The sequence below is a fragment of the Lonchura striata genome, chromosome 4 (genome assembly GCF_050655825.1).
Source record: "Lonchura striata isolate lonStrDom1 chromosome 4, ASM5065582v1, whole genome shotgun sequence".
Classification (NCBI taxonomy): domain Eukaryota; kingdom Metazoa; phylum Chordata; class Aves; order Passeriformes; family Estrildidae; genus Lonchura; species Lonchura striata.
In genome coordinates, this window is record NC_140706.1 from 42,510,842 (window position 1) to 42,528,211 (window position 17,370).

The window sequence follows — 17,370 nt, forward strand, 5'->3', positions numbered from 1 at the left end:
GTCTTCTTTTTTTTTTCTTTCTTTTGTTTTTCCATTATATATATATTTTTACACACTCTTTAAACCGCAGTTCACATCCCAGTAATATTTGCATAATCTCAGTGAAGGACTTTTTCCCATCACACTTTTTTGTTCACTTTGTATGTTCCCTGTGTGACCACTGGGAGGAACCAGCCATTATCAACATTTTCCTTTCTATTTCATTCTCTGTGACTGGAAGGGGGTCATTTTTGGGGGAAATCACAAGTAGAATTTCTGACTTTGGAATAGTTTTCTTTCACATGAATATCCTTGAAACCCTCCTGCACATTACAACACCTGCACTTAAGTTGCCTGACTTTGGGAGCCTTTAGGGAGCCCTCTGTGCTCTCACCCCTGCCCAGCTGACAACTAATAGCTCAACATTAATTGCAAGTGTAAAAGATGTTAACTTTGGAAAATATGCATGTTGGAAAAATACACACGGGAAAGCAAAGATACTGGCAGCATAATTAAAATAGGTTGTGTTTTTTTCTTGAGTTAGGCCTTTGCAGAAGACTAAAATAGCAAACCAAACTAGCATTTGGTAAGTCTCCTTTTAAGCTGATGTGCACCTCTGTGGTTCAATCATTATGTCTGGAGCCTTAGGAAAAAAATCTTAAAAGGTTAATAGAAACCATTGACTTCAAGTTATGGGACAGGGCTTACTGCTGTTCATTAAACATTATTGTAAAATCATATAAAGATGAGACTTGAATCTGGATTTGGGGCAGGGGGGCCATTTTTTGTTTCAGTTTGTAATTTCAGCCCCTAAAGTGTGACTAGTGCTACTGAATAATTAACCCACAAGTTGGATTGAGTGCCAGTGTGCTAGCTGCTGTGCTGTCGTGTGTGCATGTGTACACTCAGCATGCTCCTCTCCTGGGCAGAGTGTGCAGCTTTTTCCTAATGCTACTTTATACTCCTAGCAGTTGGATATGGGAAAAGAGTCAGTAAATGCTTGGTAAATAAATGTAATTAAGATGTCACATATCTGTGTTCTTTAAGAGTTAAAAGTTTTAACTTCAGTATTGTGTGAATAGTCAACTTGGATGGCACCCATGTTTTTTCAGCCCTGGTTGTGAATAGTGTCCATTGTGGAATCTGCTCAAGAACAAACTGGGTTGAAGCAGCTCAGTTGCAAGAGACAAGAAGCTAATAGTATCAGACCTGCAGCTTTGTGTCTCTTTTTTTCCATCTGTAGCATATGGGTGATAAAGGATAGATAAATGCAGACAGAACTGTAAATAGCTTTTAAAATTTAGTTGCATGCTATCTGATATGGACAGATCAGATAAATGTATGTTAGTAACCTGACACTTGGAAGACATTCACCTTGATTGTCCTCACTGATGTGATTTTTCTTCCTTCTTCCATAAAGCTGAAAGGATTTCTGTAAGTCATTTTTCCTCCTGCTGTGTATTGTATTCATCCCTCCCTTGACTTAGTTTAGGTGTGAATACATTCATGGTAGTAATTCTCTTAATCAAATTTCAGTAGCAGTGTCAACCACTTAACAAAGCTATTCAAAGGCAAATGAAGTTGAATATGTTAAAAACTATAGGCTCTGTTTCTTCTCTCACATGGGTGTTTCCCCATCAACTCCAGTGCAGATTGTCTTGTGTTTGACTGCAGCAGATGAGAATAGGTAGGCAGTGTTTGACATTGAACAGGAGTTTTCATATGACTAGAAGTATCATGTAATTTTTCAGGTGTACCAACTGTTTCTGCCCTACTAAAGGACTAATTCTGTGTGGGAAAAACACAGAATGGTTGAATGGAACATAAGAAAAAATTAAAAAAAAAAAAAAGGACACAATAGTCAAACCCTTTGGGTATAACATAGGATTAAACTAATTAAAGGTAATAATATAAGTGTGATGGAGATGACATTATACTTTCCTTGGGAGGATGTTGAAATGAGAAGAAATATGAAAGGGATTATCTTACAACCACAGTAGGTAAGAATGTTGAGTCTCATTTCCTGCTCAACTATAATGGGCAACTTTGAAAGAAAGGTTTCTAAAACCTTTAAAAGTTTTAGCCTATTTCCTAGAGAAAGGTGGGAAGGGTAATATCCCTGCACAATATAACTATATATCAGACAACTGATAGGTCTGACCGGGAACTGTATGGAATTGTCATTCAGAAGAACCTGGAAGGAAAAGAAAGAAATAAGTAGACCTGAATGTGAGAAGAGTTGCTGTGTTTTACTAAGATTTCCATTCCGTTTTAAAGGGCTGAATTCCTTGCTTCAGTATGAAATCTTACCAGGAGTTGGTTATGAGAAATTCAAGATGAACTCGGACAGTGGAGAACTTGTAACAGCTGCATCACTGGACAGGGAAAACCAGGAGGTTTTCAATATTAAAGGTAGCAGTTTGAAATATCTATAAATGCCTCTAGAGTGGGAAGTGAGAGTGAGTGAGGTATTATTATCAGCATTACATTTTTCTTGCCTTCTGAATTAGATGCAAGTGGTAAGATTTTCCAGTACAGAAGAGCATATGCTTTTTGCATAGGACAAATAACTCTCTACTCTGATATTATTAAAGAACATTAATTGTTGCGACTACAACCACTGAACGAAATGTGCTTTCTTTTTATTGATCTTAGTTTTGGTTCGGGACAGTGGAACTCCGTCATTGTCAAGCACAGTGACAGTAATCTGCACAGTGCTGGATGAAAATGATCACTCTCCCACATTTCTTCTTCCTCCCTCTGAGATCTTTATTCCAGAGAACCAACAGCTTTCTGTTGTTTACATTGTCCGGGCTGTAGATATGGATACTGGCAATAATGGAGCTCTAAGATACAAAATAATTGGTAAGTTCTATTCCATCATTTTGTTAGCATAAATCAGGGAAATATATAAACAGCAGCATCCAAATTTTAGACTAGTCTTGACTTTACCAAGCCTCCCTAGCTCCCATCTTGTCAACATGCTTCTTTTATGTGGAAAAGAAAAGAAATCTTTCACCCTTTTGTCAGCACTAATAAGCACTTCCCAGGAATACTTTCATTCTGCATTCTGGATTTGAAATAGTGCAGAACACAGAAACAAAAAAAAAAAGACCAAATGCTGAAATGAGGCATTAATCATGAAGGCATAATTTTTGTCCTTTTTGTTATAGTTGTAGAAGTGTGAATGTAAATATTCCCTTGAAAAGATACCCAAGAATTAATTGAAATTTATTTATTTAATGATATTTATTCAATTTTATTTTGTGAGAGATTCTTTCACCCAGCAATTAGTAATGCCATACTTGGCTTCCATCTTGAAAAACTCTCCCTGTGTCCACTATGCCAATGTAAGCTCCACAGCTGTTCAAAGCCTCCTGTAGTATCTTTGGACAAATACAAGTTTGCTGTGCTTACTTTGGTTTGTGGCTCTTAGCAATAGCTCAAATGTAGGCAGAGAGCTACTGTGGTAAAAACCAACACATTTTTCTTTGAAGAAACAGTTATGAATTCCTTTGTTTTCTTGGTTTTAATGTTGTGGTCTTCTGTGACATTTAATTTAGTTACCTCTGGTCTTTCTGCATGTTATAAAGTATGCCAGCCATTCACTGTTACTAAAAATGCTGACTTTTCAGTTGACTGGTTCATATTTATTCCCAGTGCCCCCAAATTATGACCTTGTACAACTCTTGAATTCCAAGAGATAGGTTTGTAGAAGAGAACAAGGAGCAAACAATGACAATTGTCAGCAATGTTTTATAGATTTGTGTAATTTGTAACTAAGGTTGGGAAGAGGTCACTTCATGCAGCAGCATAGATGCACAAGCTTTTATAAGGTGGGCTGGTTTGGGAAAAAAGGTATGCATCTGGCCAAAATGCCAGTCTGTAAATTGATATGACATTCTGCATTTGTTATCATTGCCACTTGCTGATTTAAATGAAATACAGGTTTTAATTTGTATGAGAAATAAAATACGTAAAAGGCTCATGAACACCAGCTGTATGAGCAATTGGGCCTTGTTATTGTAATTAGCATGGAGCATTCACAAGAGGTTCTTTTTCAGAAGTAGTTGTTTGTGATAATTTAATTTTTTATGTGTTTGAAAGGTGGAAATGTTGGAGAATACTTCATACTAAATAACACATCAGGCAAGCTGCTGATCACTCGTAGCTTAGACAGAGAAGACATCAGCAATTTCACGCTTGTAATTGAGTGCCATGACCTAGGCAGTCCCTCAAGAAGCTCCTCTGCACAGCTCTATCTAACAGTCTTGGATGAAAATGACCACAGCCCATTGTTTGAGAAGACCCAGTATCAAATCTCTGTGACAGAAGACCTAGAGGAAGGCTCAGCCATCCTGGACCTCTCTGCTTCTGATGAAGATGCTGGCCTGAATGGTGAAGTAATGTATTCCCTCATTGATGACACCTATGGAGCATTTGCCATCGATAGTGTCACGGGATCCATCATTACTACAAAGGCACTGGACAGGGAGACCAAGTCCCAGTACACATTTAGGGCTGTGGCAAGTGACTGTAGCACCCATTTTCCAAAGAGCACCACTGTCAGTGTTGTAGTGCACGTTGATGATGTCAATGACAATGATCCTGTCTTTTTGCAGAATCCTATCAGGGTCTTTGTGCCTGCTGAAACTGCTGTGAATGAGACAGTAGCCAGTGTGAGAGCAGAGGATGTGGATCTGGGATCAAATGGAGCTATTGTTTTTAATTTGATGATGGCAGAAACTGTATTTCAGATCGATGTGAAGACAGGTGACATCATTCTTCAGGAGCCCTTGGCTTCCAAGGCCTTCAGTACTCAGCTGCTGGTGACAGCTTCAGATCAAGGCACCACACCTCGAACAGCCACAGCTGTGGTCATTGTCTTTACAGAAGGGCAAGAGGAGGTGATCTCCTTCGGCCACAGCCTGTACGAAGCAAGTGTGCCTGAGAACAGTGCAGCAGGTGGGCATGAAATCCCTCTTCTTGGAGTCACTAATCTCCCCTCCTTTTGGGCTGGTAATTGTGATGAATAGTACAGGGAAACCTTTTTTTTCTGTGAAGCAGCAGGGAAAAGTTAATGTGAATGTAGCCAATACCTCTTTGCCCCTTTCAAATGCACCAGCATGAAAAACATGCAATGGAGGAGGCGCTGTCTAATGATCAGTGGATTCATTCATTTAGCAAAATTAATGATGGGCTTTTTTTAATGGCAGCATTTATTTGTTGTTTCTCTGAGCAATGCACACAAGCTCAGATGAATTGAGTGTTGGAAACCACTTGCATTTCTTGGGAACCTGGCATTTCTTGTTTTTACATAACCCTTCACAAACTGTAGTAGCTTTCATAAATACCTTACTGAAGTTTTGAACTTTGCAGAAGAAGGAGAAAGGGGAGTAGGATGGGGTAGAGAAGGTACCTATTGGTACCTTGGCTATTGGTACATGGTTACTTGGACAGACTTCTGCAGTGTCTCTCTAGGTAGAGACTGCACTATGAAATGACACCTATGGACAAACCAGCTTCAGTCACAAGGTGCTAACAGATTTATTTGGATTTGTTCTCGATATTGATAAGAATTACTGCTCTACTTTTTATCATTCAAAGAACATTAGTAGTTTCCCTCCAGCCAATTAGATGTGGTATCTTCTCCAACATTGGGATTGGTTCTGTCCTGATAAGGGGCAGAAAGGAATGGCTTTCACAAATTTCTGTCCACAAATCTCACTATTTAATTGGCCAGATGTATTTAAAGATCTGACTTGCATTATATTCTCAATTTAAACAGCTCATGAGGTTCACCTTGAACAAATCATTTCTCTTTTATAATTCAAACTTCCCTCAGTAAAACAAAAGCAGTATTCCCTTACATCCTAAGGGTTTTGTGAGAGTAGTGCATTCCTAGATCTTGAGTAACAGCCTGCATATTGGATTATGAATCAGTAAATAAGAAATGTGTTAGTAATTTTGGAAAACCAATCAATATTCTTGGATGATTGCAAACAGAAGAGAGAATGAAGGGTGAAGAAGGCTGTTGCAGTAATTACTGCTGTGGTTATTCAGACATTTCTTTCTCTGTGCTTGTTTGGGACTACAAGCCAAATTTTTGAATTGTTACATTTAATGAAAGAAAATAAAGATAAGAGCTTTATGGCAATAGATAAACTGCTCTAATCCTAGATTTTTTAAGTGTAGCTGTGTTTCTGGGTCAGGCTAAAAAGCCAGCCTGAAATTACAGAAATGCCCCAAGGAACCATGGTATCAGAATGCCATTTTGTTCTCCCATTCAATCTATAGAAATATAATTAAGATTCAATTTAAGTTGTTTTGATTAAAGGAAATTTAGCAAAGCTTCAGGGTAAACAGGCGGGTTTGATCAAAAAATGTTAGTTTGTGTTTAATAATAATTCTGTTTGCTAAGATCAAATTCTTCTAAGAATATAAGAGATTTTACCAAATACTAGTACTGTTTGTCTCTGTTTATACTATTTTCCTTTTTTCATAAGCATAAATAAATATAAAATATTTTACATTTCAGTGGGGAAGAAAAGCATGATTGTAATTAAAACTCTCATATAAGTTAACTTATAGGATGTGATCCTTCAAATGTGAATGGTACCAGTGTATTCAGGGAAGATTTACATTACATACTGATTATTTGTAGAACTGGTATTAATAAATGTGACTTCTCTTCATAATTTTATGTCTGCCTTAACTGAAGGAGTGGAAAAACTCTACGTTTATTTTAAAAAGAATAAAAAATATGAATAAGATAAACGACAAAAAACCAAAGCCAAGGATCCTTAGTTTTAATTTAGTCTAAACCCTCAAATGGGCAAGTGCCTCAGAAACTGGTCCTTGTGGTCACATTTCCTTTAAGTGTTTGACCTCCAAGTTTAATGATGTCTAGAATACCCCATTTTTATATTTTTTTGTTTAATATTGAATATTTAATGTCTTTAAATATTATAAACTGTACTACAGCAGACACTTAAAAGCTAATCAATAAATAATCAAGTGACTGTGCTCTTCAGAGGGTAAGAAACCTTTATAATTTACCCAACTTCTAGTTGAATGGTTGTTTGCATAACACTTGAAGACAGATTCACCAGTAAAACTTCTTGACTCCTCTATTTTCTTTTTCTATTAGATATCAAATATGTATCCCCTCATTCTTTAAGTCAAAGAATCACAGAATAGATGAGGTAGGTTAGGGTTAGGGACCAAAAGGGTCATCTGATTCCACCTTCCTGCTCAAGGAGGGTCATCGCAGAGCACATGGCACAGGATTGTGTCCATACAGTTCTTGAATCATTATCTCTGTGCTCAACCTTTCATTTCATGGCAATTAAGAGGTCTGAAGAAATAATGGCAAGGACGAACACAGGTTAGATGGCAGAGGATGGTGAAAAGAGACTATAATGATGACTTAAGAAAGAAGAAAATGCTACAGTCATACAGCAGCTCTGTATGGTGCTGGTGTTAGGACATACAGATGAAAACCCCCCATATATATAAAACATACATGTCCTAACAAAGAATTCAGCAAGTGTTTTGGAGCTGATTTGACCAGGTAGGCAAATGCTGTTCACTCTGACATGTTTTGGCTTTGAGTCTGCAGGCATAATGGTGGGATCTGGGCTGTATAAAACAGTTTGAGTTTCCATATGCAGTCAGACTGTATGTGATTAAACTGAAAAAAAACCCCTGGATTTACATATTTTACATCACTCTTCATGTTTTTCAACATTTTTTACTAATTCAGAGGTCAATTGCCTAGCATTTCAAGCCAATCTGACTGCTTTTGCTTTGAACCTGATCTCCCTGCTGCCTTGCTCTATCTTCAGTGCTGATCTCAGCCTCAATGTGTTTAGAGGGAGAAAGCTCCCTTTTCCTGATCTTTCTCTGTTAAGAGCTACATGACGTGACCTCTGTTTGAGGCAATGTCTGAATTGCATGTGATTGGAATGGCAAGTTCCAGCAGATGGACATTTTCTGTTGCTCTTTATCTGTATAGGGCATGTTTATATCACAGCTGACCTCACACTTTGGTCATATTTTTTTGACAATGAACTGTAAAAGTTCACTGTTTGGAGCAATCCTTTTCTGTGAAAGGTATCAGAACATATGAGATTCATACTCTGCTAAAAAAGTTGTAAATAATTCTATCTGTGTGAAAAATGTGGAGCTTAAAAATTAGGATATGAGGACTCAGAAAAAGAGTTTATTAACCTTACCTCTGAAAAACAAGGATTCAAGTAGAAATGCTGCTGCTTCCTTTATGTCTGGTAGTATTTCTTCTTAAACACACAAGCAAACAAACACAAAGATCCAGACAGTGTTAAAAGATAAAGAGGGATAATCTTCAGACCTTGGGGTGTTTTATCTCTGACTCTGTTCTGAGGATGGTGTCAATGATTGTCCTTGCAGTTTTCTGTAGTAAATCAAAGATGCTTGGCAATCAAAATTCAACCTACAGCCCCTTAATTTAGTTCCTAAAAACTCTAGGTCAGCATTCATATATCTGTCTTTACATACTGGACAGATGGATGTTGATTCCAAAGCTTTTCTAGTAAACATAAGTATATTGACAAGTACAGCAAATTACATGTCAAAATTTGCATAATTTTTCTTTTGACAGATTTTGAGAGCAGATAGTAAACTCTTAATAGAAAAATTCTGGTTTCTCAAATGTAATATGTAACTGTCACTGTAATAGCAATGTTCCCTCTCATTTTTTATACTAAAGTCTTTTCCTGTGGCATCCAGGACACTGACTATGAACAGTATGACCTTTGTGATATAATAAAATAACTAGTTTCCTCTAATGGGGTTTGAAAGAGCTCAGGTTGCCTCATTCCATCACAGCTGCATGGAAACAATTACAATTTAATTAAATAATTAAAAACATTTAAATCAATGGCCATATATGCTGGATAATTTCATGTCACTTGAAAATAATAATTATTTGTAGGTTTTGATAATGCCTTTTAACTCTACTGTATTTTTGTTAAATGTGATGATTCTGAGCAGGATAATTTATTGAATTCAACATTTTCCTTTTTATTTTATTCAAATAGGATTTCTATTTCATGTGTTCTGCATTCTATATTAAATTATTGATCTTTTAATGGAATTTGGATTCTATGTGAATTGACACATAGCTATGCGCATAGTTTCATCTTTTCTTTCTCTTTGTCAAAAGGTGGCTAATTGAAATTCTGAAGGATATTTAATTTAGGATACTGTTCAAAATTCCAAAGTGAATCCTGATAAATGGAGAAAAAAATAAACTCTTTCTGGTTATTTTTGGGTGACATGATGCACCAAAAAACAAAAATAATTAGGTATGACTTCAGGTAAGAGAGAACTCCAGTGATTCCTGTGAGTTTGCAGTTAGGAAAAACTAAATCCCAGAATTTTATTTAAGCAGGTAAAGTTGTTATCAGATGTGTAATTTATTGAGGAAGGAGGGATAGACAGTACTTTGGCTATTAATTTGTAATATAGGAAAAATCATGGAGAATTATTCTTATAGTCTACTAAACTAATGAATGAGCACCTAACCTTGTACATAGTTGTACATTTGCTGTTAATATCAATACTGTAAAATTACAACAAAACCTTCTAGGGTGGACATGATTAAAATGTCTTACTTCTTCCATAGGTACATCACTTCTAACAGTAGAAGCCTATGAACACAAATTTACAGGAGAAGACATAAAATACAGTATCTTCAGTGACCAGGAAATATTCTCCATACACCCTGTTACAGGTACATTTTATAATTTTTTTTTCAAGTGTTTGTGTGTATTTTGGAGCATTAGCAAGTTCCTACCACAAGAACAAGGGCTAGATATCTTAAGAGTACTCCCTAGTAATAATTCTGTTACAATGAGCAGGTCATTAGTAAATCCAGGCACTGTCATAAACTTGAGGTAAAAAGAAATTGAACACCAGTATCCCTGTTTAAAACACTCAGTTCTGATTTACTATTAATCACCAGGTGTTGGGAGTTGATAAACTACTGCTTTGTGATCCAAGCTGAGATTCCATCCTGTTTCTCATCATACAGTTTCCCAAAAACTCAATAAATAAAATCCTTCAAAACACTTCTAAAGTAGAAGCATTAGACTCTTGTTGATTTTAATGCTCTTTGTTTCAGGCAAACCTCAACACGCTTTAAACTCAAGTCTGTTTATTTTTCTGTGTTTGTATTTGTGTTCTTCAGCAGTTGGGCTTTCACCTGCTCTTCAGTCAGGAATTACAGGTGCAGGAGTATGGGGTGTTCCCCATGTACATTTACATTTTCTCCTCTAAGGCTTGTAACAGAGCACAGATACTCTGGTTACTTCTCAGCTCCTAAAAGTCTGTAATAAGTTTGCTTTCTGAATAACTGCAGTCTCTCTTTTTGGGATGGCATATAGACAGTGTAAACAGTTTTCCTCAGAAACAGTGTAAATATTTGTACCATTAATAAATTGCTTTATCCCTGAGTTTCTGGACACTTTTACATCTGATTACCCTGATGTCACCAGGCAACGAATGGCATAACAGTAAAATAATTTTTTTAGATGAGAGGTGCTTGAAGTGCATATTTCTGATTTTCAAGTCCTTCTTCTTTCACTGAAATAAAACTAGACAGATTAGCCTTAAAGAATATCTTAGGCCCAGAGAGGTTTTTTACTGAGGAAGTTAATCTTCTCCAATGTGACCTTCAAAGAAAAAAAAAGAAGAAAATTCAAATGCTATTTTCTCTTTTGTATCAATCTAGGCTGAAAAATGGTTACATGATGCTTTGAAGCAAACAGGAGTGAAATTTCTATAGCAGTGAATTTATCACAAGTCTTTTTTTGAGACATTTGATCCATTGTGTTTTCTTCTGCTTCCTTTCCTCAGAAGCTTTTCTTCTCTTTTTTAGAAAAAAATAAATGAAGTTCAACCTTTAAGGACTTTTGAAGATCAATGCTTACATTAGCATAATTTTGACACCAGTAATTCTCTACTCCTTGCTTCTACAGAAGAAGTATTTTTGAGCTGTATCAATGCCCTGTCTGTAATTCATATTCTGAACAGCCAAAGGTCTGCTCTACTTGCCTTTTCAAGCACTGATGTTAATTAACCACACTTTGGAGAAGACTTTCTACCATTGTTATTTTTTATTATACTGTAGAATTGTAGAAAGAGTAGGAGGTGAATCAAAGACATGAGCTAGTGTCCCCCTCCAGTGCAGGAGGGGAATTAATTGTGCCAAAATATGACAGAAATTTGTACGGACCTTAAAAACCATCAGGGACAGTGATTCTGCAAAACCTTCTCAAAAGTCTGCGAAAGTCTTGGCAGTTGGAAAGTTTTTATTCATATTTATCTGAATATTTACTGAAATGTTTTAAACTTATTATTTCATAATCTAGGAAGAGTAAACATAAGACAAAGGCAATCCCCTTATTATTTGCATATTTCAAGACTGTTATCCTGTTTTTTCTTCAAATGCACTTCTGAAGAATGAGCAACTCTGGTTCTTTCACATGTTCCTCCTAGGTGGTTACCTCAAACTTGATTATTTGTTTCAGTCTATGCTAGAGCCTTTGCTCTCTGCCATCTGGAAGTATATTTCTTCTGCCCCTGTCTGTTTTCTTTTCTCTGCAAACAGAATGTGATATTGCTAAGTGTGCTGAAAATAAAACACCTTTGAAATCTTTATGTTCAAGATGTAGGTCCATAAACAATAGTTAATATTTGCTTATCCTAGAAAATAAAAAAAAAAATCATTAGTTTGTGGAGCCACAGTTTATGCATTCTTATGATAGCCCAAGTTTGGGATAACAAGATTCATGACATCATTACTGAAAAGTCCATGCAAAACTGAATTTGAATTTTAGGGAAAATTAATATACAAATCAAGTATGTTTTATGCTTAGATGTAATAAAGAATTATGAGTATGTTCCTAGAACATTGAAACAATGACTATGGATTTCCAAGGACATTTCATGTTTAATGTGGAGGTGGCCAGTTGTCCTTGTCATCTCAATAAGTCTCATTCTTAGTTTATTTTTGATAGAATAACAGCTTAGGGGAGGGGGCTCACTGCATCAGAGTGTTTTGCCTGTATATCCATCAGATACAGGAATTGTTACAGCTGTTGCCTGATGTGGATTTTGGTGGAGAGGGGTAGATCTAGCCACTGTCAGATGAAGGACAGTGTTGTGTGCCAAGGAGGGAACGTCATGCAGAAACTTTGTCTCTATTCCTCTGCTAGTAAATTGGCTTAGTTTTTGTAAATTGCCAATGTAGTGGTGGTTGGTGAAAACTTAGCTATCCAAGATTTATTCAGTAACTAGCATGTTGGGGTGATGGTAGGTAGAAAAAGGACACAATGGCAAGCTTGATGGAATTCTGTTATGTGTTCAATGGAGGTGACCACATATGTTCAGAATTTCATAACTGCATTTGTACATATTTTTTCCTGAATTAGTATGTCACATATTGAGATTTTTTTCTTGTAATAAACCAGGTACAATCACAGTGAAAGAGCCAAAGTACCTTGATTATGAAGAAAAGTTTAAAATACATCTTACAGTTGTGGCTGAAAATAGCTTCAGTTCAGTGTTCTGTGGAGTGACTGTTTTGATTCAAGATGTGAATGACAATACACCAAAATTTGAGCAAAGCTATTATAAAGCATCAGTATGGGAAGACCAGAGTCCTAAAGCAGACATCATACGGGTAAGTGGAAGTATATCTTCCCAATCACAGTGCTGCAGTTAAAAAGAAGTCTGGCTGATCTGTTCATCACTACAATCCCGTTAGCTCTGTCCTGGACCACTCTGTCTTAAAAACTGTGAGTAGGATTCTTAATGTTGCTACTAGTCTGCTTGGATATCTAAAATATTACATTATTCTTTTTTTCTAGACCATATTTCACATCAGATCATTCATTCAGGTCTGTTTGAACTGAAAGAGAAATCTGTATCTCCTGGATAACTGTGCACCTGGAATTTAAATTATCTTTTTAAAAAATTCTGTTTCTATCTTCAAGGAATTGAAAAATACAATTCAAATCTGTGGTTCTGGTTACAATATAGGCTGGGTCTTGTATTAATGCCTCTACTGAAAGGACTATAGCAATAAAAAGAATACTTTCTACTCATCAGACTAGTAGAGTCAAACCCAAGTGTTCAATTTAAAATCTGATGCCTAAAGAGCAGCTTGTCTTAATTTCAGTGTGCAAATACTTCTTCCTCTGAATGGGTCCATTCTCCCAAAATGTTTCCAGCTGGCCATGTTAGAGCAAAAGGAGACATCAGTTGGACTAGAAGAACACATAATTTCCTCAGTACATGTTCTTGCATTGCAAGTCAGGTCACGGTGAGGGTCATGTTAGGTACTAAAGATATTCCCTCTCTAGAGAATAAATAAATGAAAAGCTACAAATGCCTCCAAGGCAAAGTGATTAGAAACTGATGGACATTGTATTTAGAGAAACATATGTCCAGGAATGGAGAAATATCAGAAGGCAGTCAAGCCAGATGTGTAATCAAAATTTTATGACAGAATACATTCTATTATGTTTTCTTTATTCAATCTGACTGGTTGCCTCTGCTATGTTTTGGATCCCAGACTCATTATAGTGCTTGTTCAGCAACCAAAAAATACAAAGATGACTCTTCAAAGAGTAAGAGGACTCTGAGAAACCTGTTCACTGCTGCTGACTGTTCCTTATTCTGTTGGCAAATCTTTGCAGATTTGGTTTTTACATTTTCTGATTGGTATTTTTAAGAGGTAATTAATGAACTATTCCATGAAAACTCCAAATTGGTAGTTTTATTATTTTATTCTTTGTTTGTATAGCAGCAATACTTTAAAGGTCAGTCCTGTACCACTGAGAAAATGCATTTTAATGTGCTCAACAGAGAGAGCATTCTAATAGCAACCTAATAGTAAAATGATTACATTCAGCCCTAATGCTTTATGTAGCTGAATTTTAAATTACTCATTCATGTGCAGCCCATTGCAGTTCATGGGCAGATTTTGTTACCTTACACAACACTCAAGCTGTGGACAACGATGATTTATTTAAATATGTGCAGACGAAAGGAAAGTAATCAGAAATATCTGACTGTAGTATAAGAGTTTTCTTTCTGAAATCACATTCTACTGTTTTTAATTAAGCCTCAGTTTGCTCACAAACAGGTATTTGCAACTGACCTTGACAGTGGGCTGAATGGAGAAACTGAATACTCAATCGTATCTGGTAATGAAAATGCAACATTTTTAATTGATTCAGCGCGAGGAATTCTAGCAACTAATACAGGCCTAGATTATGAAAACACTTCATCTTACAGGTTTGTATATAAGGTTCTCATAAAATTGTATTCCTTTTGTCTCATCTAACTTGAGAATATTCATGTTACATATTTCACAGTTTCCTGTTGATATCCATTGCCCACAGAACCTGGGTGCAAGCCAGGCAGCACTGAGAACAGCTCTAAAGCTGCCCATTTCTACTACAGATTCTTGTGTAGTTACCAAATTTAGAGAAAGTAATATAGTCTAGTTTAATCAATGACAACACTTAATGATATAACTGTGATTATTTACTTTAGGAACAATGACAGTTCCTGGATTTTAGTATATTAATAACTGTCCAGCCATTCCCTCTCTGGAAATGTACTTTATAAAGACGCAGTGAAAACACTCAAATCAAATCCAAGAAATAGGGATACATTCTCATTTTTATTTGCTAGATAGTTCAAAGTTTCTACTCAATAATGTGATTAAAGGCTCTTTTTAAACGGTTTCTATCTATGACCTGTCTTGTACTAAGTAATACTTTTTTCCAGTTTTTCTGAAACTCTGAATAAATATTGTCAAGTGGACATGACACTTTTTCTTTATGGGTTATTCCATAGTTGGAATTAGAAAGGAAATAAATAGTGCCTTGAAGATAAAATATTACTATGAAAATTCATTAATAGACCCGTTTTAAGTACTGCAATCTCCACAAAAAATATTATTTCTGTGTATGTGTCAGAAGAAGATACTTTTTTTTTCCATCTGGTTGTGGCACCAGTTAAAATATTTGCACATTTTCCTGTTCTGTGGGACCAAGTTTTGGAGGGCTTTTTTCAGTTTTTCACTGAATCAAAAACATTAATTCTGACTTTCAAAAATTTAAATAGTATAATGCATTTTATTTGTGACTAGTACTTTAAAAGAACCCTTGGAGTAAGTCCTTCAAAGGAAGGATGTCTACTGTTAATGAGATAATAATTCTCATATATCTCTTTAAATGGCAGCCTGATTTATTTCAGTATCTATTTTGAATTCAAGACTTTCAGTTTGACAGTTTGCTCAGGGAATCTGTGGCTTGATATTCCTTCTCTCTAAAAGGAGTTATTAATTTGTATTATGTTAGGTGAAAAGTGAACAGCAAAAGAAGTTTTCAAAACTATTTCCTGTTTGATGTCAAAATGTTACCATTGTTTCTTTCCAATTTGCAAGGAGTTGTTTATATATCTGAATTGAACATTTTCATCCCCAGAAGTTCTAAGTCCCATACAAGAGGGCTTATAATGAAAGTGTTGACAGAGCCTTAATTTTAATGCCTTGTCTAAAATGTTTATATGAAAGTATTTTTATCCTGAAACCATAGAAAGTGATTATTTTTAGTAAAATATTTCCATATGTATACCTTACCAATATTCATTCTAGAAAAAATATACTTTCTATATGGAATTATGCATGGTCACTGATTGAATACTAGCCTGCAATTTAAGTTATCTTCTGTTGGATCAGAAACCACAAGGATACCCAGAGTAGAGCTGGTGTGGTTAAGGAATGGAAATGCTTCAAGCCACAGCTTGAGTTACAGCCTTGGTATTCCATATTGTCAAGTGAACATATAAGAAGTAAAATATGGATTTGACAATTCTTAAGTTACTTAGAAGAAAGATGGAGAAATAAAGTGTTTAGAAGATCTTTGGGGAGGCAAAAAAAAAAAAATATGGTGCAATGTGAAAATAGTTGTCAGTACATAAAACATTTATTTGCGATGTTCAGCTTTGACCTATATATTCTTTAGCTGATCTTGTTGTTTCCTTTTTTTCCTTTTTTTTTTTTTTTAAGATCATCTGTCAAGTTAGATTTAATTTTGAATTTGTGTATTTGTGTCTGGAATCTTCCCTATTGGGAAGTGGTATAGTCTTCCAAATAATATCAGTTTACATTTGCTTTTTATTGATCAGAAACTGCCTCCCATGAAGAGTGAACCTTTTATCCATGTTTATCATGTTGCTGCTTACCATTTTCTTTGCTACATTGTGGGAATGAAAAGGTTGTTTATAGAATTTACCACCCATCCTTATGCAGATATGAAATGGAAGTGTAAAGTCAAAACTCTTCTAATCTGACAGCAAGATTCTGATCCCACTAAAATCAGTGGGAACTTTGCCATTTACTTTATCACTTGAATTTATAATGTCATAGAAGGGCTACTCGGTGTCTGCGGGCATTCTGGCTGAATACTGTTTTGGATGTTTAGGTGTTTTCCAATTTCGACACCCCTTTTGTCCTTCTATAAACAATTAAGAGAGTCACGTTCCTTCAAATGATAATTTAGTACTAAGGTTTTAATTGCTGCTCTGAATTACCAACAAGAGACCTGTGTCTTGTTTGAAAGAGTTATTTAGCACTTACATTTGGTGTGAAATTGGATTAGATGAGTACAGATGAACAGTTCCTTTTCTTTGTATGATTTTTCCATTCTTTTGCCATGGAGAATCTCCTGAACACTTTTCCTGCAAAACCATAAAGTAAAACCGCGCACAGTCAACCTTACAAAAAGAAATATGGAATTTAAGAGTTGCAATGAGAAGCAGAAATGGCTATTCTTTTTGGGTTTAAAACTTCCCCTTCTTATAATAGTGGTGGATAATTCTGTGAATTCTGATCAAAAGTGACAATTAGTGCCTCTTTTAATTGTAGGTTGGTTGTACAAGCTGCTGACAAAGGAAACCCCAGACTCTCTGCTACAACTATTGTGAGGATACAAGTGTTAGATGTTAATGACAATGTTCCAGTTGTCCAACCACTAGGTGAAGTGGAGGTCCCAGAAAGTAAGTGTGAAAGTACAGCTAAGTTTCTTTCCTAATTCCTGAAGCTAGGAATTCTCAGATAATGATTTAGTGCTTTTGGTGATTCATGTAAATAAACAAATGCAGTAAAAATTATAATGGATAGTATTAAAGCTGAAATATCAAAGCAAATTGTGATTTGCTTTTTTTTTTTTCTGTCATTATTTTTAATCTTTAGACATTGTGAATAGTTTGGAATAAAACCATAGGCTATTTAGAAGGAGGGAGAAATCTGCAGAAAAACAACTTGAATCT

The 17,370-nt window shown here is 35.7% G+C and overlaps 1 protein-coding gene across 1 annotated transcript in view; it reads left to right on the forward strand.

The window, feature by feature from the left end:
• Positions 1-17,370, forward strand: part of DCHS2 (dachsous cadherin-related 2) — a 105,333-nt gene that overhangs the window by 78,579 nt on the left and 9,384 nt on the right. The window contains exons 11-17 of the mRNA XM_021530219.4: positions 2,257-2,391; positions 2,635-2,844; positions 4,087-4,944; positions 9,647-9,754; positions 12,495-12,706; positions 14,174-14,325; positions 16,967-17,097. Coding sequence (XP_021385894.3) covers positions 2,257-2,391; positions 2,635-2,844; positions 4,087-4,944; positions 9,647-9,754; positions 12,495-12,706; positions 14,174-14,325; positions 16,967-17,097 — 1,806 coding nt within the window. The remainder of the gene's footprint in view (positions 1-2,256; positions 2,392-2,634; positions 2,845-4,086; positions 4,945-9,646; positions 9,755-12,494; positions 12,707-14,173; positions 14,326-16,966; positions 17,098-17,370) is intronic.